This window comes from Coccinella septempunctata, chromosome 4, assembly GCF_907165205.1.
Source record: "Coccinella septempunctata chromosome 4, icCocSept1.1, whole genome shotgun sequence".
Taxonomy (NCBI): domain Eukaryota; kingdom Metazoa; phylum Arthropoda; class Insecta; order Coleoptera; family Coccinellidae; genus Coccinella; species Coccinella septempunctata.
The window spans coordinates 10562004-10586327 of record NC_058192.1 but is presented as its reverse complement, the minus strand read 5'-3'; the positions used below and the strand labels follow the sequence as shown (position 1 = coordinate 10586327).

General features: G+C 35.9%; 3 protein-coding genes across 4 annotated transcripts in view; 2 read left to right on the top strand and 1 right to left on the bottom strand.

The window, feature by feature from the left end:
- LOC123311745 (pseudouridine-metabolizing bifunctional protein C1861.05) overlaps positions 1–24324 on the top strand; it is a 159519-nt gene that overhangs the window by 84739 nt on the left and 50456 nt on the right. The gene's annotated exons all lie outside the window — the stretch shown is intronic.
- The window catches only part of LOC123311746 (tetraspanin-9-like), a 130698-nt gene that overhangs the window by 70507 nt on the left and 35867 nt on the right, over positions 1–24324 (bottom strand). The gene's annotated exons all lie outside the window — the stretch shown is intronic.
- Positions 18338–23904, top strand: LOC123311743 (serine/threonine-protein phosphatase 6 regulatory ankyrin repeat subunit B-like). Its single transcript, XM_044895814.1, has 2 exons — positions 18338–23112; positions 23199–23904. Exon 1 carries the CDS (start codon positions 18479–18481, stop codon positions 23105–23107), a length of 4629 nt encoding a protein of 1542 aa, XP_044751749.1. The 5' UTR covers positions 18338–18478; the 3' UTR covers positions 23108–23112; positions 23199–23904.

Sequence of the window (24324 nt, the reverse complement as noted above, 5' to 3'; positions counted from 1 at the left end):
CTCCATTAACGAAATTAAGGATTTTAACGAAAGTAAAATCAGAAATTGAAACCAGTTGTAGCCTCCATAAGAGATGGATGATTTGGCCATTTTGAAATATCTACCTGAATGATTTCAGCTATGATAATTCACAAACGTGAACAAAATTTTAATTTCTATTCCACGTATTTATGTTTGAAGTCCCTAATAGTATTAAGCGTTGTATTTTTCCGAAGTATGTCCGTTAGCATATTGAATTAAATAATTTCAAAACGTGGAACTCTCAAAAAGCATTGAAGCTGGGTTTTCTTACAGTTTTAAAATGAAATTTTCTAACGACTACTGGGTTGATCGTTCACTAAAAATTTTTGTCACTTTACAAGTATATTTTCACTATAACGATCCACCTCAATACGGAGAGTATGTACTTGGGATCATTGAAGTGTAAGAAGTGGAAGTTTATCAATGCAGCACTTGAAGGACTTCAAGGGGAGTCACAACGAGTTTCTGTGCTCTAGTGTCTGCTTATTCATTAATATTTGTGTAAATTTTGCTGGACGAATTCGTTTTCGGTTAAATGAAAGTCACGAGGGTTCCAGCCTCTCTGTAATGATGTTAGGATCTCTGTCAAGTGCTGAACATCAAGATAATTTGATCGCAAATGGAGACCGCTTCGTCAAACGAAATTTTGAGTGAAGAAATACATATACATATATCCATCAACTAAGTCGAACTTTATCAGTCTGTAACACTATTACTTGTTCCATACATGACTTTATTCGATCTATACCTACGTTATAGAGCAATAATCGAGTTGTCCCACACTAATACCGACACCAATTCTCCGGAATAGGCGTAGACTAGAATAATCTCATCAGATTGTGAATCTAGTATTCATACAACCCACATTAGCGATATGTGGGTTTGTGGATTTGAGTTTCATCTGAATTTCAATTCAGGCGGAGCCAGAGTGAAGATAAGAAGAGAACCGTGGAGAAATCACTTGAATATATTCGGATCACGTTCTTGATTCCGCATTAAGTCTCAGTTAGCTGTGCCTCAGCCTTGTATGAAAGAGATTACTGGTGTCAATGATGAGAGGGGTCGTTTTATTGTGGCAATAAATAGTAATATCATTAAACTGGCAGAATTTGTAGGCCATGGATGATTGAACATACCATACAAGTAGTCAAATCAAGGATTTTTAAAGGTGAAATTAGGGGGTCTGAAGTCTGAAAGAGGTGGCTTGAGCAAAAATTTGAAATAGACGTCTCCCAATTTTGTCCCGAAAATGTCTGACCAAATTTTCTTGAATAATTTGGGGACCTTGTATTATTTCGAATTATTAATTAATTCCTGACATGAAGAACTCATCAAAACTCCAATTTTCTCATAGAACATGTTAACCGCAATAAAAGGTGGGAATATGTCTTCACTTGATCTGAACTTTTCAACGACCTATAAAAATAAACTATCGCGGCACTAAATCCTGGGGTATAACACACTCACTACCGTTTTATGGTATTCTCGATATTTTCCAGTGTCGAACTTGCAATCTACAGTTTGATTTCAGAGTCGATGCGGTAATCCTGACGCCGATAAAGTTTAGATAAGGTCAGGACACTCTCATAACCCATAGGGCGACCATAAATCGGCTGTTCTGTATCTACACAAGAGTTTGATGTAGTTTACGGGGTTGGGGTGATGAATCGGGGTTGAATGAATATGGCTGACTTGAAGTTTGTGGTTCAGCTTCACATAGTTCCGTTCTGAGTATCTTAGTATACGTCCTAGGAGATAACAAAGTGTTTGACTTGCTTCAATGGTGCTTCCTTTATCAGCTGGGTCCGAAATTTCTTCAAAGAAATTCTACACGACATGAAATTTCATGGAAGATATTTCCAGAACCATGAAAACAAGAGGGATGATAATCAGATAGAAGCAAAACTATTTCGAATTCTTTATTGAATACTTTATATGATGAACTTTAGAATAAGGCATGAAAAAATATCCCATCTCATCCCACAAATTTTACCCCGATTGACTTTTTTGTGAGGGATTCAACTGAGTAATGTTACATAAAAATCGTGTTTCGAGAAGTACTAGAACTGAGGTAATGCACCCTGTCATACTTTCAACAGCTATTCAGTTACAACGTGAGGTTCTAGTTTTGTTTTACTACAAATAACAGTTTTTTTGGAAGATAATTACAGTACTGATGTCATGTAGGCTGGTTTAGCTTTGAATGTTTCGCAGTTTTGTGAATTTTCACAGTTTCATTGTACCTTAATTAAATGGATTGTGACCAGTACCAAGTAGGGTGAGTCCGGCAGACTTGCTCAGGTTGGAGACTTAAACCACCTCAAATATTTCAATTCAAATTTCGCGCTACCGGTATCGTAAATAGCTTGCGACATACTCGTAACAAGGCACAACTAGTGGAGGCTCCATTCTGGCCGCCATCAGAACATAAAGTAAGTCAAGATGATGAAAACCTTGACATAGACAATCGTTGGTCATTGGAAATTGTTTCCTTTCCATGTTTTTCGTGATAAACAAACTTATGGTGAAGTCTCTCTCGCCCCTTGTTCAACTCTCCCCTGGATTAGGGAGACATGAGCCAATATTCGGTTCGTAAAATAAGAATTGCTGTACTCAAAATGTTCATCTCACCATCACTCTACTATTATCTATCGTTTCCTATTTGGACATGATATCGCAAAAAAATGAGTTGAGACCATTTACAGATACAACTTAAATGGCTTCAGAGTGAAAAGGTGTTCAACTCTCCCGGACTCCCCATATACAGGGTGGCCATTTGAAAACGAAACAGACGAGATTACAGACGAAATAAATTTTTTCGATAGAAATGCTCGGACAGGTCGATTTCTGTTTCGAGGGGGACAACTTAAGATGTAGGTTACGGACGCATAGCGCTTCAACCCTTGCTACTACAACCCTCACCCCCAATTTTTGAATAGGGAAGATGGGGTGAGTGATACCTCATTTGAAAGGTATTTTTATTCTGATTTCAGCACAGTAATTGTTTTTTCATTTTATGCATTAGTTCTCGAAATATTCTTAACTAAGTATTTGAAAATGAAGTGGTGTTTTCATGGCACTTGTAGTGTTTTTTTTTGAGAAATCTACATTTGGAGCTTCAAAACAACCATGACTGTGGCTTCCTTCCTTCAATCCACTGACATAGAAATCTTTAATCAAGATGTCGAACAAACAAAGCGTATTGCGAAGGAGCTCAATCTTGCTGAAACTCAATCTAAATTATCTTCGATATAATTTGCAGTATTTCCAATAACATGCGGTAACACTTGATCGATAGAAATCTCCAAAAAGTCCAAATACGTACATATCTCTTATCAGATTACCAGGTAAGAAAATCAAATCATTAATGATGCCACAGAAATATGCCAGTCCCAATTCCTGAAACGATTTCCGACTTAATTATGAAGTGTTTTCTCAGTTGGCTTCAATAATGTTTTCATTTTGTTGATTATTGAATTCATATCTTTTTAAAAAAAATGAGAATCGATAATTTTTCATTTATTACGTATGATGTGGCATCATTAATGATTTGATTTTCTTACCTGGTAATCTGATTAGAGATACGTACGTATTTGGACTTTTTGGAGATTTCTATCGATCAAGTGTTACCGCATGTTATTGGAAATACTGCAAATTATATCGAAGATAATTTAGATTGAGTTTCAGCAAGATTGAGCTCCTTCGCAATACGCTTTGTTTGTTCGACATCTTGATTAAAGATTTCTATGTCAGTGGATTGGAGGAAGGAAGCCACAGTCATGGTTGTTTTGAAGCTCCAAATGTCGATTTTTCACAAAAAAACACTACAAGTGCCATGAAAACACCACTTCATTTTCAAATACTTAGTTAAGCATTATTTCGAGAACTAATGCATAAAATGAAAAAACAATTACTGTGCTGAAATCAGAATAAAAATACCTTTCAAATGAGGTATCACTCACCCCATCTTCCCTATTCAAAAATTGGGGGTGAGGGTTGTAGTAGCAAGGGTTGAAGCGCTATGCGTCCGTAACCTACATCTTAAGTTGTCCCCCTCGAAACAGAAATCGACCTGTCGAAAAAATTTATTTCGTCTGTAATCTCCTCTGTTTCGTTTTCAAATGGCCACCCTGTATAATACCTACATACATGGACTATTCACCATAGTGTTACATATCTCATATTTCTCAGATTAACAACGAAATTTTTCATTGATATTAGAGCTAACATCTTCAGCTACCTGACACTCAGTCACTGAGGGGATCACCTTCTAGGTGTTAATGTGTTACCTTGTGCTTTCCAAGACTTCTACCGGTTGTAGTTATGTCGACGTGACAGAAGAATATTACCCAACAGAATCCAGTGTTTATAGTGTGAGAAATCGAATTTCAGGAAATGAACCTTTCACATAACATCTCCACCACCAGTCACACAACTTGAGTTTTTTAATCTCTGTACAAATAAGTGAACAGTATTCCATCAACCCATAAAATCCACAAAATCTCCAGTGACCAGCCCAAGACAGCTGAAATTTACGATTCTCGACTTGGTCCAACGTTCCTTTCTCTTCGCCTTTGTCTGGGCCCCAGGTTCAATAGCACGGATGTTTCGTTCCCCAACACCACGATGCCATAAATCAATTTGTGGTTGCGTGATAGGGAGTCTAACTACTGCCACGCCTTGGCCAGAAAGGATAAACCGTATTTTATTCCGGACTAATTAAATATTTATAAATCACGCAGTATGGCAGAAATTGGGATTATTATACGGTTGCGGCTGTATAATCGTTTACAGTTATACTCCCCGAGTCACGCTGAAATATGCATCAGGGGTGGCTGTGCAGGACAAGCAACGTTCCCCGAGCTGCTGGAAAGTGGAAAGTCTTTCTGGCGGATTTGCATTATTGATGGGACGAATTTGATTTTCGTGTTTCAACCGGGGATCTGTGGAGTTTTGATGTTCATTTATACGTCGAGAGGTTAGGTTTGAAGCGTATTCATTTCGAATCGAAATCCATACCCTTAATGGAACGTTGGCCGTTGAGAGTGTTAGACCATTTTTACAGTTTTCACCAAAATGTCTAAATTTAAAGTGAAGTTCAATGAAAAATATATATGGGGAGTCCGGGGAAGAGAGACTGAAGCCACTTGAGTTGTATCTGTAAATGGTACCAAGTAATTTTTTGCGTGAAGATGTCATGCCCAAATAGGTAACGATAGATAATAGTAGAGTGATGGTGAGATGAACATTTTGAGTACAGCAATTCGTTTTTTAGGAAGTGAAATTTGGCTCATGTCTCCCTAACCCATAGGAGAGTAGAACAGGGAGCGAGAGAGACCATAAGTTTGTTTATCGAGAAAAAGATTGAAAGAAAAAATTTTCAACGACCAACGATTGTCCATGTCAAGGTTTTCATCATCCAGCCTATGAAATACATATTTTCTATTTCAGAGACACTCTTACTTATTTCCGAGATGTTTTTTACATTTTTGAACCTTTGTTTATTCTTTATTATTATTTCTATTATTCAATTTTCATTTTTTTGAAGCAAACTATTATGCAAGCTCGGTGCGGGAAACTTGGACCACTTATTATGTCTCCCAAACATAGCATGGGTCAAGTCCTCCCTTTAAGTCTATTCAAAGATGGTTTCTTGAAACTTTTACAACTATTATTAAAAAGACTCATAATTTGTAAAACAATACTAATCAATGAAAGCAATAAAACTGAATGGAACCACGCACCTATTAAACTTTTCAGACAGTGTAACAAACAGAAATTATTCAATTTATTACTTCCTAACAACAAAATCACGTTCAACCCTCTCACTCCCGAACTGTTCTGATGGCGGCCAAAATGGAGCCGCCACTAGTTGTGCCTTGTTACGAGTATGTCGCAAGCTATTTACGATACCGGTAGCGCGAAATTTGAATTGCAATATTTGAGGAGGTGTAAGTCTCCCACCTGAGCAAGTCTCCCTGATCCCCCCCACCTGATAGAGTCTCCAGGCTTGAAAAAGGTTCCTTTTACAAACATCTTGAAATAAAGGTTCAATATCGCGTGAGTTACTTCTCAGGAACTAAGGATAATTGACCCTCCCTTACTAGTAATTATAACATAGCACCAGTTATAAAGGCCCCAATGAAAATTAGGAATAAGAATGGAAGAAAAGCAATTAGAGGCATCAGTGCAACATTTCCAATCCAATCCATCTTATCTCAATAACCTTTGATTCCAATACGAATGAAATCGCTTGGAAGACCAGGGGCCTTTTTTGTCACCACTCTATATTGGATTTCACGGGCCATTCCGGGAATCTGCCAAAGGAGTGTAATTAAATACCGGATGTGAGGGGAATAATACGTCGATTGAAATTCGTGAATTCGATGCGGCACGTGCATGGCTTGCAGTATTGACGAATTGGAAGTTTCCCTCAATTCTGGGAGGTTTACTTTGTGAAATATTGAATTTCCAGTTCATATGGAGATATAGATGTATGGATGGAGGCGTTTATGGCCGTATATGAGCCACTTCTAAGGGGAATCAGCCCAAGAAGGTGAATCTACCTACAAGGTGCATCTCCTGGCTTACTTGTGGCCGTATACTAAGTGAATTTTAGAAGTTTTCAAACTTCTTAGTCGTAGTCTTTTGGCTACTTCAGTCATAAATGTGATAGGCATCTTCAGAGGAATCTCGTACTGAAATTACATCTTAGCAGATTGCTATTCCTCACTGTTCGTTATTCTCTACATGAAACAAAGCATTATTCTACACTATTTGGGTACCTAATTCATGTTGTCATCGCAAAAAACGATGATTTTCACTGAAATAATGCCATTCAACATTGTTTTTGTAATTTTAATTTTAAGGTAGGTTAAAAGGAGTCTTTTATGGTGAATTCAAAATAGATTCGTAAGTATTAGAACTCTATTCTTTTTTCTTATTATGATTGGTGAGATGGAAAAACAATAATGGCAATATTCAAGTAAAAATTTCAGTTGTGCATAAACTACAAGAGTGGTGATGTTTTTATTGTACTTCAGTAATTCTCATTTCAATTATCGATTAAATTTTTTTTCACATCGATAGGTGAAATAGCTTTTTTCCATTTGAGGAATTCAGTTCGTCAAGTGCTGGTCCAACACAGAAAATTGAATTCTGTTCCGCCAAATTGGAGAATCCTTGAAGTGTTTCCCTCCAATATCGATAAACAAATTTCGTCGCAATTGTGATTCGTGCGAATAGACACAATTCTGCAAACATCACGTTCTCTGCATGTCCTTTACGTGACTTTTCTGATCGAGACCGTCTAATTTCGCCAAATATTTGAAGTAACGATAGCGATTCTCGCTAGAATTTAAAACGGTAAAGATACTGGGTGCTTAATGATTTATTTCCAAGAAATTTCAATATCCTTGTTATTATTGTTATTAGCGAGGCATGTTTCAGTATTTCCTTACCAACTTTATTCCTCCGATTCGTGAACAATCCTTCAATTATAGGCAAGAAGGATACTAGTCAATGGACGAAGTCATACCAATGACTTTCCACACTTTAATTGAAAATTTAATTTATATCGTGAAAATTCATGAGGATAGCATATCTGAAACAGCATGTATACTACAGGGTTCGACTGAACTTACTGAGGTGTTCCAAAGGGCTATCAAAAATGAAAAAAGGAAGAAAAAAAAACAAGTTATTCCAAAAAAGTCAGAATTTCTGTACAAATACCTAAGTATTAATTAAATCGAGAGAGCTTGTGAATGTACAGGAACGAATGATACTCATCCCTCAATTTGCAACAGAATGGAATATTTTTCTGATTTGTGTGAAAATGAGTTTTAAAAAGCCATTAAATATCGAAACAAAAACTTCTAATGAAACTATTAATAATAAAACTAATAAATAAATAAAACTAATTAATAATAAAACTAATAAACTATTAATATATATTTTTGATGAGAAGCACTGACAACTTATTCTTGATGCATACAGATATAAGCTTTAGTTATCGATCATATTATACGATGAATCTGCGCAGTAATTCTTTCAACTAGACAAATAGTCAAGATTACATTTTCGAAGAATTTATTGCTCTATAAACAACCAGAGAAAACACGAAAACAACTGTGGATTAAACCCATTTTCCCGCATCGGTAGAAATAATTCCATGATAATAAGGTATTAAGGCCTTCTAGATATACTACCCCTATGCTAAAACAACTATCCTAACTTACAATCCCACCCTAATACAGTTTGGACATGAAATGTCATCAGGATCGTAAATACTCATTTTCCTAGATTTGTTGAAGGCGAGGCCGATAATTCATATTATCCCTGTGAAAAGGATCTCGGTTCATACTCGCATGAAAGTTTGAGCTTCTGGTATCGGGATTGAACTTTTCAGTTGGTGTCAATTTCGTTGAAATCCCAACGGAAAAAGGGGATGATCCGTGGGGTAAGATCAGTGTTGGAGGTGAAGTGTTTTGCGGATTACTGATGAGGTTTTCTTTCTTGGAGGGTTTTATAATACTTTTTTTGACGTCGCGATAATGGAGAACTTTTGTAGTTCTCTGTATGATTTTGTGTGAGGCTAAAAAGAATGATCGTGAAGAATAAGCACTACAAGCAGACAGTACAGTTTAAATTTTGACGAAGAAAAATGGGAAAGGAGGTATAAAAAATGTTGAGAATAAGGAAGCACAATAGTATACACGGCGAAAATGAATAGTTGCGAAAAAATTTATGGGGAGATTTCTTGTCAAACATAGTGCGGGTTTTTTTGATAAGAAATCACGTCATATATTTTTTCACAACTATGCTGTGGGTCACTGAATGTTGAAAAGTATCTCTATATTTTAATACCAGTTCTTTTTCATTGAACATTACTGCTGGGAACTTTCTGTTGTTGAGTAAAAAAAAAACATAACTTTTTCTGTGAAGTTCCATTTCTATATCGCCAGCAACTCAGTGTACAACTCGACATCTCCGTCATACCCAGTGAGTATCGCAGTTTTCCATCACTCAATGACAATAAATTCAGCCTGGCTTATTTCCGCCCAGTCAACGGAAAAACGGAGATTTTGACGTAGAAATTTTCATTACCTTCACGTCAGGGAAATGAAAGTTTGCAACGAAATGGAACTCGTGAAATGAGTTCGATCTGCGATATAGTTAAGTCGATATTTATCTTTTTTACTGGCAGTGAAATGGTCGTAAAAATGTGTGATGCAAACTCCGCATAATTCGAGGAAAACTCTGTGACTTTTCAATGCTCTTTTAATAGCATATCCGATATTCCTTTATAATTATAAAAAGTTCCATCAACGTTTATTAGAGATTTGATTTTATGAGGTGAAAAAAGAAGCATATTGCGCAGCTAAGCAGTTGCTGAAAGAAAATGCTCAATTCTAAAAGTGTTAATTCCTAACTATTCTAGAACTTGATGATGAATACTTCATTCTGGGTTTTCGAGTACTAGAGGACTTGCTGAATCTTGAACTTTCACCTTTGAGATGCACTTCAATATGATATCGAAAGCACCTAAAGAAATTCTTTCCATGGGCTGATCCAGTTTCAGAAGTATCGAATTATGCTGAAAAAAGTATTCTCGGGAATAATTAACCAACTTGTGAAAATCCTATCCAAAAAAAGGTTATTCAAGGGTTTAATGAAGCAGATACCCTTGTCATTCCACCAAAAGATAGGATAGATTGAAGAAGTGGGATTACGTCCTGAATTGATTAATTTTTACGTCAGAGTCACAACATGAAGAAGTTTCCTCTTTTGGTATTCATTGTGGATTCAAAATTAACTGTTTGGCGGATTGAAAGTTCGAGTATTACAATTTCATGAACTCTAGAATGGATACTATTAGTTGTAATCGTTCTCAATATTTTTTATAGATTATTGTTTCAAAAATTAAAACGTTTCTCACGTTTTCAAAATTGAAAGGGTAAGCGATATTTCGTTGAAATTTTCGATTTGTTAGTCGTCCATTATTCTGAACAAAAAATGAAGTATGACTACTTAAATATTGCAAAATTGTTTGAAAATACAAACTTACCCTTTCTTTCGAAATCTGTAGCGTTTAGGTTTATACTGTTTAGAGCATTAGATTGACTGTACCTTCTTCCGCGAAGCACACCAAGGTTTCAAGAAGTTTTTACCTGAAAATTTGGATTTTGAGGGTAGTTAGGCTGGTTTTAAGAAACAACACTCAAAGAAACAATAGGCGGATGACTTTTTCTCTATTATAATGAAAGCCCAAAATTATATTCAAAGTTTTAACGATATATTTCTTGTACTTTCAATTTTATCAACGAAAACGTGAGAAAAACTCCCAATTTGCGCACCACACATCTCAGATGTATGCACAGTTGACATACCATGCTTCTGCACAAAATAGTAATGTTTTGGGACAGAAGAATGGACTAGATGAAATTGAATCATATTTCATAATCATTTCAAGAAATAAAAGGACATTTATCAAATCCATCCTTAGATGGCATTTTCATGGCTCAATATTAATCATCGAAGAAGATCTATCTGCGATATGTTTTTCCTTACTGGTATCTCTGGAAACTCCCCCTTTCTTATCAAGTTAGAATCCATAAAAATATTCATCCATTCAATTTAGCACATCAACCCAGAAAGCTTTCTACATTTTTCCACTCCCGTGACGTTGCGTTTCCACGTATTTTCTCTTCCGAATCAATATTCAGTGAACAAGGAACAGCAGTCGGAAGGAATTTCCATACTGCACTCCCCAGGGGGTAATTCTCCAAAGCACCATTTTATTTTACCATTCGATGTCATGAAAAATTAATACCATTCTCCGGCGTCTACAGCCTCTACTGTATTATGTTTTCAGTTCACTCTTTCTGAGGATTGAAATGTTGTATCGATCAGAGGTGTAAATTCAGAGGAAAAAGTTTTTCAGAGAGCCCGTAAACAGCTCTTTCCCCCTCGTTCATTCGCTAGTTCATTCTTTTCGAAGCGTTCTGAGAACAAGATCAGAGAAAATCTCATAGATCGTATGGTTTAAATTTCATGTTGGCCTCAAATTTTCGAACGTTGGACTTCAATTTCAAGCGATTATATGAAAGAACTATTTCTGACTAAATCAGGATGCTCACATACAGAGTGTATCATTGTCAATTGGAAATATTTCAACCATAGAGTCATGAGCTTAAAATATGAAGATAAGTCACCTATAGATGAAATGTGAAATTTTTGAAATTACTTTTGTACATTACTGAAAAACTGTTCCGAGCATTATTATCATATTTGACAAAAAGTATCCAGTATAATATCCGTATAATAATAATTAAATACTCGTGTAATGTTTCATGAATAGCCAAGTTTCCTGAGCACTTTTTCGCCACTAGCTGAAACTGAATTTCAGCAAAAAAGCCATTAATCAATCTGAAAATGTTCAACTCTCAACTCCTGGAGAACAATCGAGTTAAATCGCCAATCATTGCTTTTCCATCCAATTTATTCAAAGAATATCGGCTACGTCAAGGAGTTGAAGTTGAGGCTAATTCAATTTTCTGCTTCCTAGTCATCATCAAGATGTTGTCAATCGTAATGAAGATTGAGCGATTTTTGATAGTGTTCATTGATTAGATTGAGCTCGCATAATGGTATTAATAGCAGTCACGAAAGGAAACAGGAGTTATGAAAATAAAAGCCCACAGCATTAAAATTCAGCACAGGCCTCTACTCGAATAGAACTGGCAGAATATCATGCAGAACTTCAGCGTTCGCTAAACTTTGTATTTGTAACCCCACATATTGCATCGAAAACAGACAAAATTCAGACTTTTCTGAAAAAGGATTGTTCACATTGATTTCTGAATGTATCGAGAACTCATAACTACGAAAATGGTGTGTATTTATGGATTTAGTACCAAATCTCAAGGAACAAAAAGTGTTTCTTGATGGTCACCGATAAGGTTGGACGCATTTTGTTACTACAAAATTCTGTATTTACTTGAGATTTGTTACTAAATCAATGAATACACACCATTTTCGCAGTTATTCAGTATATTCAGAAATCAATGTGAACAATCCTTTTTCAGTAAAGTTTGAGTTTTGTCTCTATTCGATTCAATAAATACCTAATTATTATTATTATATTAATGTATTAAGCTGAACAGCCACAAATACGTGCCAGTTGTCCTGTTGATTGTTTATTCATGTGAAATTTTTGATCGAAGGTGAAGTTCATCTTGACTTGAAACTTCCTTTAATTCCTTTTACTTATATCTATTGATGCAAGATGATTTTTGTTGAAGAATTTAACATTCTTATAATTATCTTTTAATTCCTTCGGGAGATACCCATTCCTAACCAATGCATCATATGCATTTCATCTTCGGGTTAATATTTTTGAAATCTACAACTGATGTAACGTATTCAAACTTCAGCCAAAGAAGATAACGAACATTAACTCTCCTCAAGCTAGTGCATATTATGATATTATACTGATCTCTTTTATTTTCCATGCAAATAACTGGATTTGGTATGCCTTCAATCAGTTTGTATAAACTTCAATTCATCACATATTTTTCGAAGAGATTCGACATTGTGATAAAATACGTAATAACAGAAACTTTTACGTAGAACGAACAACATAGCCCTGATTTAAACCCAAAAATGTTTTGACAAGCTTCATAACTCCACATTTTCGTGGAGATAAATGTGTCAAATTTCCATGGCCAACCGAGTGCTAAAGTAAAAGTGAATGGAGTATACCTAAAACAAAAAATGTGCGGTTAGGTTGACAGATATTATACATTCTAAACTTTTAAAATCAAATTGTACCAGCAAGTAATGAAATCATGAAATTTTCGTTCAGCATATTCCCGAATACTTTTCACAAAGATTGATCAGTTATTCTCCAATCCATCTGAACAAAATAAGGTTTCTCAGGTTGTTGGACAAGATGTCTTCTTTCGAAACGATTCTTGTATTTCTTTTCCCTTCTCGCCATGAAAAGCAATACCCCTTCGCATACGAATGAAAAAACCGTTCCTGCTCCCCATAAAAACACCCTTTGAATGTTTTCCTATTTGTGATTTATTGCGGTTCTACAGAAACCCGTATCAAACTCATGGTTTGTCTGACACTAGTTTCAGTCGAAGTGAAATAGATATCCCCTTCGGTAGTAAAATACCGAATTTATGAATTTCAGTCGTGGGCGGCTATCTTCCCAGTCCTTCCATAGGAACGCTCTTGCTGAATCGATATTTCTAAGGTATTACTAAGATTTATTGCAAACCCGTCAGTATAAAAAAGATATGATATCATTCAATGTGCTTTCTTTAAGTGAAGGTAATTTTTCATAATTCATAGCTAAAAAAAATTCAATTGGACCTCATCTTGTTTAGATTTTTATTATAGGTGATTTTTTAAACTTTCGAATATAAATTTGCGATATCTTCTGTAACATTCACTTGATGCTATTGAAACTTAAACAAACCGCATTGTGATTTTCTTCTTTATGACAAATCTTTAAGGTTCGTGATTTCAGGGGGGCAGCAACTCCCTTGCCCCTATCTGGGGACGCCCATGCCGTCTCCGTATTATTCCCACGTTCAACCTTGATAAGCAAACATTTAATAACCCAGATGAAAACTGAACCGATTTACTCGTAAACCGGGAGTCTATTCTATCCACTGAATAATAATTTTTCACGTTTTTATCGACTTATATCCTTTGTAACGACCAGGGCTGGCGTATGGACCGTATAAAATCTGGGAATGGTCACTAAAATGAAGTAAAAGTAATCCGACACTGCCCATATAAAAATTTTTATGGGGTCATGTGAAAGACGTGTATTCATTTCATGTGCTCGAAAATGAGTTACATTGAATTCTACAATCTTCGTCGTTCCAATATTGTTGCCAAAGTTATTCATGGGTACATATAGATCCTGTTCATTTATTTTTAAATCGATGAATTGGAGTTGGCTGAATGAAAATTCGCATCTACGCCAATGTACAGGTGGGATAATGTTAAAATTATTCGATTTCTGAGTAATATCTGATCACATGAGAATGGAGTATGAAAAATCGACAACATGTCATTTAAAATTTTAATATGGGAGTTGGACAAAGTGTTCAACCAAGTAAATATTCCTAAAACCAAAAGGACGATATTTATAAAACTTCGTATACAAGAACAATGAGGCATTATACATCTGATGTTATTTTTTTAGTTCCAACGTAACTTCTAGTTTCATCAGAAAAAATATCTTTTTCATTTTAATAGAACACCTTATATATTAGCGCAGTTGTTGAAAGGCCTACTAAGTTTAGTGAAAATAATTTGAATAAATGAGAAGTTTACATCAGAGTAACAAGTATTAGTTAATTATTTGTACTCGTACAGTACATTTGAATTTAAAAAAAAATGAGAGTTTGGACATCAGATACTTTATGTGTCATTTTACTTTTCTACTGAGTTTGATGAATATCTTCCTCTTTGTTTCGAAAAGATCTTCTTGGTTCCATTACATCATCTCAACCCAGTATTATTAGCTGATTTCACGAGAAGTTAAAATAGAATCTTCCATAATTATTCGTAATATCATTTTGGCTTTTTGAGGATATTCCATAGAATTCTGATAATCTGATTTGATCTTTAATCGAGGTATGAATAGGTACAGTTCTGATGTGAAATAAGTCATACCCGTTAAAATTCAGACACTAAACTACGAACAATTTGGATGCTTTATTTGTGTAGCATCAACGTCAACTGTAAGCAACTTTCATTTAGTAGATAGCAGAAACTAGTTACCCTGTCTGTGTTACTCACGGATCTAATTAAGTCCCTATGTCCATGTTTGGCTAAATGAAATGAAACTCACATAAAAAACGTTCAAGTTTGATTTAGATACTCGCCCAGCAGAATTCAGTCAGCTTTTCTCTGCTGAAAGTTCTTTATTTGAATATTTATGCTATACCTAAGTGAAATCAATGATAGCTCTTTCATTATTTCTAGTAATGAAATTTTTTCGTACCATATTATCGTATTATATTGAGTTTATAGTTTTATTCAAGTTCCTTCAGGGCATTTTCTCATCAAATTTGTTTCAAAAGATGAGTTATGTATAATTATTTTTGTTTCGATGTGGAAATATATCCATTTCGACCTATACGATTGTGAAAATAACCAACCTATTCCCTATCCTGCAATTCCGTGAGCGTACAAGATTTAAGGACCATTTCATGTCGAAAGGAACCCTCAGAATTGGATAAAGTAGAGCCCATTTCAAAGGGGCTTAGGCCGGTTCGCAAATCAGAACAAGGATGGCCATAACGAGGTCCATCCAAGATAATCTCGAGTCTTCCTGCCGCGTGTCGGAAGAACATTCTCGATACATTTTCTTTCATAAAAATAGCGGGATTAGGAATTTTCCATTTTCGGGGTGTTAGGACACAGGAAAAAGGTATTCTGAGGGGATATAAGTACATTGCGGTTTGAAAATGGAACTTGGATCGCAGGATCAGATGCTGTTTAAATTTGACCACCAGTTATCCAGGGTGTATTCGAAGGAAAGTCCTTTTTCGACCGAAGACAGAACTCATCATTATTTCACCAGAAAATGCCTCTGTATATCATTCAAGTTGGCCAGTAAATCATCCCCCAAGCTGATTTAGAACTGTGTGAATTTTGAAATAGCAGCAGCAACTTCATTCAAAAATTCCAGTGAGATCTGCTGATCACTCATGATTTCATTGAGCTCAGTTCATCTAATCGAGTTATAAGTGCTTTGTGTTCGTTGTGATTCTTTTCTACTTTCGTGTATTCGCTAAAATATGCCTGTAACGATCAGAAAAAGTTTGGGGTCCTATTTAAATCGGATTATGGGAGTTGGTTAGTTTGTTATGTCAATGAATGCCAAGGTGACAAAATATCTAATCTAATCTGAATCTAATGTTGTATTAGATGATTTGTTGAATTTTCTTGTTTGAAAATGTGTATTTGTGATCATTAGAAAAATCATAAATGGGCTAGATGGGATAAAATTTTTCAATAAATAACATATGTTATACCATAAATTATTGCTTGATATGTATTTTACTATTTTATTCATTTGCAGGTAAGACACTCGGAGACTAGCGAAAGGAAGCTCTTCATTGTCTTGTACAAAGAACAATCAGTGAGTACCTTAACTTGAATACAGAAATTAATATCAAAATCGGGTTTCCTCACTGTAAATTATCAAGAAAATTCTATCATTTCCTATCCTGAGAAATTACTTGTTTACATTTCATAAGTTCTAAAGCTGCAAGCAGGTTTTATTTGCACCAGTTGCACAAGTAGCCTCTAACTGCAATATCTGTGCTGGGGCAACTCCTAAACTATTTAAACTTCGGAGCCGCACAGGTATTATGAGAGCGGGAATCACTTCTGCGGCTTCGTAGCAAACAGGGAAATATTCGGAAACTACCCTGGAGGTTTCACAGCCAATTGTCGCGAAAATTATGATTTTCCATCGAACCACCCAAGCGAACAAAATGGAATGGTAGTTATGAATGACGAAATTCCCTTTGTCTTCGAATTATCCTGAAGATTTGTTATATATTTGCCTCGTTTATACCCTTATCTCTTGAACGGATTCTGGTCTGTCGAAAAATAGGAAAATTTCATATCTCAAGCTAGTTACGTGGTCATATTATAGCAGTTTTACATCAAAAGCCTATTCATTAGTTTAAAAATTTAGGTCTACAGCCGATCTTGTCTACAAAAAAATCATATCGCCCTATATAGCCGCATGCAAATCCGAACATGTCAATAATTGATATTCACAGACATGCCTAGTCCCTAGAGGCTCTCGAAGTGTCAGCCGTTGTGGTAAACCATGTAGAGGTGAATGAACATTGATTGATTGCCATGAGAAAGCGATTTTCCTGGTTCAAGAAGGTCCCCACTTCAATTTCAATGTGAATGATAAAACTGAAATGATTTATAATCTCAACGACAAACTTATACAGTTGCTCGTTATTTGATTACCTACTCTTTTAGAGAAACATTTTAAAGTTAACTGGAAGAACCAGAAAATTCAGTTGCAGTCAGCAACTCTTCTATAATTTATTGAGTCTTCTTCCTTTATTTGTACTGAAATTATGTTGCTATTTCAATAATGGTCTCCTATAAAAGAATTCATAGTATTCGTATTCATAACCAATACTGACTTATTTTTATCATGCTAAATTCTGCAATAGGTACACTGAATAGGTGAAAACAAGAGCCATGAGGTACTAATCCGTTTATAAGTGAACATATAATGCTGCAGTACGAAATCAAAGTGTTACCAGTGGCGGCGATTGGGCGTAAGAAGTGGGGGGGCAATAAGGTGAAATCTTGAAAGAATGTTAGTTTTTTTTAAAAAGTAGCTTCATATTCTCCAGAAAGTGAGGGGGCAACCGCCCCCCCTGGCCTCCCCTAATCGCCGCCAGTGAGTGTTACAAATAGGAAATGGAAATATCTATTGATATAAATAGACAATACAAAAAGGAAGGGAGTTTTTCAAATCCATGAACAACCTCAATGAATTATATACTTCCCTCAACAGTGTCCTTGATGATCCCGACACAAAATCTACTAGTAATTGTCTTTTCTGGTTACTAGGACATGGCATGTCTACTTTGAAATATTAATTGTGTCGTGACTATTTCACTGATCAATAAAAAGTAATTGAATAATTCATCTGACTAAAATGAAATGATATTCAAAAGATATTGATTCTTCATGTCAATAATGAAGGTCAAAATTACTTTGTCAGAAGAAAAAATGTATAATTATCACACTATTCAATTAATTTCTCATGAACCTAACTAGTGCAATGAAGATATAGCATAATTTTCATTCAAAATGCGAATCGTTATTTGAAATGGTTCAACTGTTCACAATATGCACATTTCAGTAGGACGTAGGTACAAGCGACAATGTATTTTTCATTTTGAATTGAGAAAATAAATAATTGAGGAAATGCTTTCTTGATATTGATTTCGTGCTCAGAAACAATTTTTTCTTGAAACTCGAAGCTAATGGAAGTGAACAAATGCATTGTTTTATTTTAAATTACTGAAATTCCTTCGAAAATGATAAAAGATTAAGTAACAGGAGTCCAACGTTGACTTGAAATCTGAATATTTATGCTCTCCTGAAAAAAATATTAATTCCAAGGACAGCAGAACTCTTTTCACTGGAAATTGAAATCATTAGGGAAATCGTTGATCGTTGTAGCACTCTGTTTTTAATTATGATCCCTCAAGATATCCGAGCCATATGATTTCCATTGATCACAGTTATTCTCGAGTATATCAATATGCAGTTTTTATAATGGAGGCAGATGCATTCCTGTATTTATTTATTTTCACTCGAGTGGAATAAAGTGAATTCGTAACTTCCAATTTGTGTGTTCGTGTTTATTTGTGCGATGTGCAATTTCAACTGGCAAGTTTTTCCACTGGATGTTCTCTTAAGAAGAGAACAAAATGTGGATGTAATGAGTGATTTAATCGAGTCTTATCTGGAAGAAAACGATACCGACATCAACTACAAATATGAGGGTTATACTTTTCTTCACTACTCTTGCGCTACAGGCAGGCAAGAACTCACATACAGAATAATACATAGATATTCTAGAATCATCGATATCGATGCCACAACTCCATTGGGAGAAACTGCCCTTCATCTGGCTATCAACAAAGGTGACCAATTAATTGTGGATATTCTCCTAGGCGCTGGAGCAAATCCAAACGCCCCTAGAAATGTTGATGGTAAGACAGCTCTTCATTTATCAATTTGCAAGGACTCATCAGGTATACTGAGGAGCCTCTTGAATATGCCTACAATCAATGTGAATGCAGAAGATAATAAAAAGTGTACAGCTCTTCATGACGCTGTTCGGATAGAGCAATGCTTGAAGGTTAAGCTATTATTGAAGGCTGGAGCTAATCCAAACCCTAGAAAAAGTAGAATATCTCCATTGCATTTAGTAATGAAACACAAATATGATTCCATAACGAATATCCTCATAAGAAAAGGAGCCGATATAGATGCTTTGGATTTTAATAAATACACACCTCTACATTCAGCTGTTCTTGCTGAAAATGAAACTATCGTGAGAGCATTATTGGATAATGGTGCAAGTCCCAATTTCAACCCAAATCAGCGAAGAAAATCAGTCATTCATTTAGCAGTCGAAAGAAATAATATAAGGATATTCGCCATGATCCTAGAAAGAACCGAAATGATCGACGTACCAGATATGGATGGCCTTTCTCCTCTCCAGAAGGCTGTCCTTGCAGAAAACGAGGAAAAGGTGCGACTCCTGCTTGCACGCAGAGCCTCTCCTATCATACAACATAAGAATAAAATGCTCCTCCAGCATGCCGTAGAAAAAGGAAACTTCAATATTACCAAACTATTACTAGAGAATATGCCAGTTCCAGAGGCCACCAATTTCAAGTCAGAAGGAGGGGTCACGCCCTTAGAATCAGCAGTAAGAAGTGAAAGAGGCGACATAGTGGATCTTCTGGTGGCAAATGGAGCCGATGTGAATATCCAAAATGCAGATGGAAATAGTCCGCTTCACATAGCTTGCCAAAAAGGTTCACTCGATATGGTAACACGGCTCTTGACTTGTCCCAATGTGGATTTCGATGCAAGAAATAAGGCTGGTTATACACCGCTGAATTTGGCATTCGACTCGAAAAATCTAATGAAGGTAGATCGTTTGATATTATCTGGAGCCGATCCAAATATTCCTAATCCGAAAACCGGACAAACACCCCTCCACGAAGCAGTGAGTTTAGGCTCATTGGACACCCTTTATATGTTATTGCAAAGAGATAATATTGATATAGAAGCCAAAAATTCACACGGCGAAACACCACTGAAATATGCCGTTGATTTGAAAGCAAATGAAGCAGTAGCAATGCTGATTAATCAGGGAGCTGATGTCAATATTTTGTGTTATCTTGGAAAGAATCTACTTCATATAGTATCGGAAGAAGGTAATCTTGCATTGGTTGATATTCTTCTTGGTACCAAGAAAATTCCCATAGATGCACCTGATGATTACGGTAACACTCCTCTCGGATATGCAGTTCAAAACAGCGATGCTGACCTGGCAAGACTCCTTTTAATAAATTCTGCTGATCCCAATGTCGCTTCTAATAAAATAAAGCCCATCAGTATAGCTGTTTTCAATCAACAAACAAGCATAGTGAAACTTTTATTGAATACAGGAAGAATAAAGTTTGACGCAGCGTCCACTATCCTATTCACAGCAACTGCAAAAAATAGAGGTGACATGATCGATTTATTGTTAGAATATAATGAGAAACTTCCAAAAGGGGAAAGAATTGATATAAACTCAAGGAACGAGGAGCAGGATCAGACAGTTCTTCATGTGGCTGTAAAGCTGAAATTTTCAGAATGTGTGAGAATTCTACTGAAATATAGAGCGAATGCCAACATTCGTGATTACGACAACAAAACTCCACTGCATTTATCTCCTGATGCAACTATTACGAAGCTGCTTATCGAATCTGGTGCACAGATAAACGTGAAGGATATCAAATTTCGGACGCCTCTCCATCACGCTGTTAAAACAAGAGACGTGCAGTCGGTTTACCTCCTACTCCAACATGGAGCAAATGTTGCTTCAAGCTCTGAGAATGGGCGGACTCCTTTGATTTTAGCTGCGAAAGTTAATGAAACCACCACCAAGGAGGATAAGAAGGAAATGCTAGCAATTCTAGAAGCTTTATTGAAAGCGAATCATTCATCCATCAACTCTCCAGACTGCAAAGGCGCAACGCCCCTGTACTATGCTGTCAAAGGAGATTTTCCGGAGGCTGTGAAGGCACTTCTGGAACACGGTGCAGATTCTGCGAAGATATTCGAAGATAAAACTTTGCTCCACATTGCTGCAGAGAAACAGAGTAGCGATGTATTGAAGGAACTCCTCAAATTCCAACCTCTTCCAAATATAAATTCATTGGATAACAATCAGAGAACACCCCTCATGATATCTATTGAAAAACAAGATTTTAAGTCTGTGAGAGAGCTTTTACATTACGCACCTGACGTCAATTTACAAGGTAATGGTGATACTGCCCTAACTCTTGCTTTGAAAAACAAAAGCATACCAATAATTCTGCTGCTGCTAGGAGTCCCTACATTAAATGTGAATATAGCAGATGCAACAACAAGAACTCCCTTGCATTTAGCTGTGATTCAAAATTCTACTACTCTCGTAAAACGACTGATAGAACTTGGAGCTGATCCCAACGCAAAGGAAGCGCAGTTCGGAAGGACACCTCTTCATACGGCTGCACACAAAGAGCGCATAGAATTGATTGAATTTTTCGTTAGCGTGAAGAATATTTTTTTAGATGCTCCAGATAAAGATGGTTTGACACCTCTCCATTTGGCATGCAGAGGTATCAGCCAGGAGCTGGTGGAAACGGTCATAGATACTTTAATAAAGAACGGAGCTGATGTGGATTTGCCATGTAACGCGGGTAATACAGTTGTCCATTATGTAGCAGCCCGCCAAGATCTAACGAGTCAACTGGAGCTCATTATAAGAAACGATAGGAGGAGACTTAACACGAAAAATAACATTGGTGAGACTCCACTCCACTTGGCTTGTCGAAATCTTGACAATAAAAGCATTAAATTCCTCTTGAAAGAAGGAGCATCGTTAGAGGTCACCAATATATATGGCAGAACACCACCTGACTTATACATACAGAGCCTTTACCAAGACGATGATCGGTTGTCGACAAGAATGGTACCACCAACTATGAAGGAGGCAGCTATGTCTGCAATGGAAGTACTAATAGATACCCAACAGTACAATGCATTTGAAACTATGATCGAACTAAACAAGAACGTACAGTGGTTTGACGTTGAATATCTGAGCTGCCTGCTCTACTTTTCCATCAGGAAGCATAAGCGATTCGAGATGGTCCAGGCGCTATTAGAAAGTGGCGCGGATATCAATTTCAGAATGGCATTTTCGAACGATGACAGACCAGACACCATTCTTTCTGTGGCAGTGGACCAATTAGCCGTCCTAGAGTTACTACTGGCAGATGAAAATTGCGAAGTCAATTTCCCAGGTGAATATTCGAGAACTGCCCTCCATGTAGCGGTACAGAAAAATTTGGCACATGAAACCGTTTTACTTCTGGAAAGGGGAGCGAATCCTAATGCTCTGGATTCATACAATAACAACCCCCTGTGCTACACCGTGAATAGAGATCTCATCATTACATTATTGAAATATGGAGCTGACCCTTTTATAAACCCATCGGTGATGAGGAATTGTTTGAATATCAGTCCGTATCATCTGATCTCGAGAGCTGTTATAAAAAATTTCATGTCGAATGACGATAAAGATTTGAATTTACTCAAAGCGTATTTCAATGGCCATGCATACGCTCAACAAATAATAAATAGCTGCGTGGAAAACATTTCCGACTGTACACTCAGTATAGATAGTCTGATTGACGATAAATTATCGGAGGAAGTAACTTACGCTGACATCCTGTTAGAATGCTACCCTGAAGTGCACGAAGGGAATATTGAGAGAATAAAAGAAATAATGCAGATGGATTATCACAGGCAGGTGATCGCATGGTGCCTTGATTTCGTGAGAACAAAATTGATAGTCATAGAAAAAGCTTTACCCATCATGAAGCCCATTGGAAATTCTTCAGTTACCCTTAAAAGCTTCTTAACGGCAGACCGTGATCAAATATCGAGATATTTGCAATCACGTGAAGTGATTAGATTTCTGATTGCCACCAACTTGACTGTATATACACCAAGATACTCACAAGAATTGAACCAGCTTATTGAGTTGGGTAACGAGGTCTTCATTCTCAGGAACGAGATCTGCAGTTGTATAATCCGCCCTGATATACGTGAATCTACATATCTTGGAAGATTGCCTATAGAATGTATAGAGTTCATCCTGGAAATGCTCAGATGGGTGGACCTGCTGAATTTGAAGGAAGCTTTATCGTCGGTTTCCGAAATAGATTGAAAAAAGTAAGTTGAGTTATGTACATGAATGTTTCATTTTAAGAATGCCCTGAACCATTCTTCAGAATAAAATTTTTTTAATTTCGTTTCAGGAAAAAAACTTCTAGCAACATTGGCAAAGACTAAAATCATCACAAGAAAATGCTTTCTCTTCTTTACCTCCCTCGTGAACTACAGCCTTGAATTATTATTCATATTTTTATTTTAATTGAACCATGTATTTAGCATTTAGTTATTATACTTGCTTCAGTATTTTAGCATATTATGTAAACAGAAAGAAAGCGACAAAAATTGTCATCAATCCATTTTTGTTGGCTTTTTTATATTATATTATAATATAATTTCCATATTTTCCATTGTGAATAACACAAACTACATAATTTCTGGTAAAAACATTCATAATTAGGCATGTTGTTTAAACAAAACTATTATTTTCATAATATGAAATATTCAATGAAAATTTGTTTTCTCAACATATATCTCAACATTTAATTCAATGGACTAGAAGTGGTTGATTGTTTCGTGGAAGAAAATTTCACAATTTCAATAGATCAATCGAAATTTATAATTTGAGCATTGATTTCAATTGAAATAGAAATTGATTCTATTTTTTTAAGACAAATATTTTCCTTGTAGCAGTAAATATAAAAATCATGCGACAATTTGATCCAAGTAAAATGTTAGAATTTAGTATTGTAAACATCTCTTCTTCGGTCTTCAATATCCAAGTGTAAAATTGTTCAATTTTTACCTACTTTTCTCTATAAAATTTGTAGTTTTATTAAAAATTTTATATAATTTTTTGTGATGTTTTTTATTCAACCAGGAGCAGTTTGTGTTTGATTGAAGTGCTATACTAGAGATTTCACAACTCGATATGTGTTATTTTAGCGAGAAGTCCTTTTATCTCCAAATACGTCCTTTTGTTTCCAAGTTGAATTTCTTCGCAACTATTTTTCTGCCTCAGAACTAAAAAAACAAGCCTGCAAATTGGGTATCAAAGAAGATAATAAGACTTCCATATTAAGAATTATGTTCCGTTAGATGAGCAGAGAAAATTTTCGTCGAATACTGTGTGGTATGATAGGGTACCCATTATAATTTTCACTGAGCTGATCAATATATTCCAATATTCCGAATTGAAGAGCAAAACATTGTGAAATCTAATTACTTGCCCCGTTTCCGTTCTCGTATTCTTCCGAGAGCTCAAATTAATGA

What these genes read in the sequence shown, in the direction of transcription:
- LOC123311743 (XM_044895814.1), top strand. Translation starts at nt 18,479, where the DNA reads ATGTGCAATTTCAACTGGCAAGTTTTTCCACTGGATGTTCTCTTAAGA.